The sequence below is a fragment of the Pteropus medius genome, unplaced genomic scaffold, assembly GCF_902729225.1.
Source record: "Pteropus medius unplaced genomic scaffold, Ma_sr-lr_union100, whole genome shotgun sequence".
Lineage (NCBI taxonomy): Eukaryota > Metazoa > Chordata > Mammalia > Chiroptera > Pteropodidae > Pteropus > Pteropus medius.
Window position 1 is genome coordinate 1,255,200 of NW_024347793.1, and position 2,471 is coordinate 1,257,670.

The 2,471-nt window shown below is 64.5% G+C and overlaps 1 protein-coding gene across 1 annotated transcript; it reads right to left on the bottom strand.

Moving 5' to 3' along the window:
* Window positions 1-268: 268 nt before the first annotated feature.
* ZNRF4 (zinc and ring finger 4) lies at window positions 269-2,214 on the bottom strand. The gene is given in 3 exon segments (XM_039878551.1): window positions 269-1,892; window positions 1,895-2,045; window positions 2,135-2,214. Coding segments are annotated over 3 exon segments (1,317 nt in total). The 3' UTR covers window positions 269-806.
* Window positions 2,215-2,471: the final 257 nt, after the last annotated feature.

Sequence of the window (2,471 nt, forward strand, 5' to 3'; positions counted from 1 at the left end):
TGGTGAATACCACAGATGTCTCCAGATACTGTCAAGTGCCCTCTGGGGACAAAATCCCCACCCAGTTGAGAATGACTGCTTTCGTGACACAAACCGAAATATTTACAGATGAAAAAATTCTGGGATTTGCACCGAATAGCGAGAGACGGGGCGTGTGCGGAAGAGGAAGAGTCAACTGGATCCTGAGTGACAGACACCTGAGGGGTCATCCTTCTGGTCTCCCTCCCTGGGGTGCGTTTGACGTTTTCCGGCACAAAACCCTGGGCTGATGGGAAGAACGCAAATAAAATCTGGAGTTGAGTTTGTCACAAAGGACCCGTGAGGCTCTCCTGGTTTTGACAAGCGTGCTGTGCTTACCCGACCTGCGGCCGGCAGTGGGGAGCTGGGGGAGGGGCCGAGAGAACTCTAGCATCTCTGCTACTTTTCTGTAAATTTAAAATGATTCCAAAGTTAAAAGTTTATTTTTAAAACAAGTTTAAATGAATAACGAATGAACATATAAGGGGTCAGCGGCCAGGGTCAGAACAGAGGCATGAGGCCTGTCCTGGAGCCACCACTGGCCGATGACCCAGCGACCTCAAATGCCCGCCCCTGCCCGTCGCCTTCTCACTCACGTGGAGACACTGGGAGCCAGCCCTGGGCTCGTCTGGGCTTAGTCGCATGGGTGGGTGGGAGGCCAGAGGCCGGGCGGCCCACAGCAGCCAGGGCGCGAAGCCGCTTTCAAACCCATTTTATTGTCTCCAGACCAGAAACATCTGTCTCCACCTCCCCGACCCGACCTCTCTCTCCCGCCGGGGCTGCGGGCCTCAAGGATCTGGGGGCCTCTCCGGGGACGCCGCCTCGGCCAGCCCCGCGGAGGTGGCGCTGCAGGGGCGGTGCGGGCCGGCGCGGGCCAGCAGCTCCAGCCTCCGGGAGCGCAGCCGGGCCTGGATGGCCCAGACGGCGAGCTGGCGTCCCGGCGGCATCGGGTCCTCCCCGCCGAAGCTCTCGACCGTGGACTCGGCGCTGTCCTCTGAGCCGGCCACCGACTGCTTGCACATGGGGCAGGAGCGCTGCGCGGCCTGGGAGAACCAGGGGTCGATGCACTTGCAGTGGTAGGTGTGGGAGCAGGGCAGGACCTTGAGCTGGTCACCCTCCTCGTATTCGTCCAGGCAGATGGCACACAGGTCGTTGAGCCGCGTGAAGGTGCGGACCTGCGCCTTCTGGCAGGCTGGCGTCTTGACCACGGCCGGCCTGCGGGTCCATCTGGCCCACAGCCAGCTGCACAGGCGTCGCAGGATGAAGAAAGTGGATGTGAGCAGGGCCAGGGCGCGGCCCAGCACCCAGGAGACCGCCAGCACCGGATGGCAGTCCAGGTCGGGGCAGGGCGGGTAGTCAGGCAGCAGGAGAACGTGGGCCGACTTGTCGCAGCGCATGATGACTCGCAGGTCCTGCGAGGCGGCCTCGCCCACGAACACCGAGGGGATGGCGATCTGGCGCCGCAGGTCCTCGTGCACGTGCGCCATGTGCACCAGCTCGTCGGAGCGCACGTTGTGCACGATGGCGGCCCCGAAGCCGGCCCGCTGTGCGTGCAGCACCTTCAGGTCGAACGTACAGTCGTGGCGCCGGATCAGCACGATGGCGCCCAGGGAGCCGTTGCCCACCGGCCGCGGGCCCTCGATGGGGTGGCACGCGTTGGCGGGCTTGGCCTCCATCAGGTAGCCACGCACGCCCTCAGGGGCCAGGGGCGCCCCGAACATGGCGGGCAGGGCCGCGTAGTCCACGGTGCTCGAGTTGCTGTCCAGCACGGCCCGCACCACCGCCTGCGAGGGCGCCAGCAGCACCAGCAGGATCAGCGTGGCCTTGACCGCCCCCGGGGCCACGGCCGGCAGCTGCCCCCCCATGGCGGCCATGCCCCCTCAGCTGGCTGCGCTGTGGAACTATGTCCCGCTGGGGACGGCAGACCGGAGGCCTTCGGGCATCTCCAGGGCCTCCCCGGAGCCCGTGGCCGGGATGGAATGCAGGTGGCTTGGATGGGGGGGCTCAGAGGCAGGTGAGCAGAGCAGCTGGGACCTGGGTGGCCCTAGGTGGGAACTGCTCCTGGTGGCAGCCACGTTTGCATTGTTTTTGAAGGCTGATCTCAGGAGGAACTGACCTGCCCAGGTGGCCCTCCTGGCAGATGACGCAGAGGCCAGGAGCCCCCAGGGTTCTAGATGCCCCCGGCCTCTGTGACATCGCTCTGTTACATCTTGCCTCCAGGAGCCCCAGCTGCCTGGGCCTGTGGCCGAGACAGCATTCCCAGGGCTCTGACCTGGGGCCTGGGCAGCCTCTGAAAAAACACCTCCAGAAGTCTCGGAGCATCCCCGGATCCTGGGCTTTCTGGGGACTGGTGGCCCCTGGTCCAGCAGGCACAGCCACGCTCTACGAGCATCATCTCCCCGTGCCTCCCAGCGACTCAACAAGGAAGGCGCCAGCGTTACCCCCTTTCGACC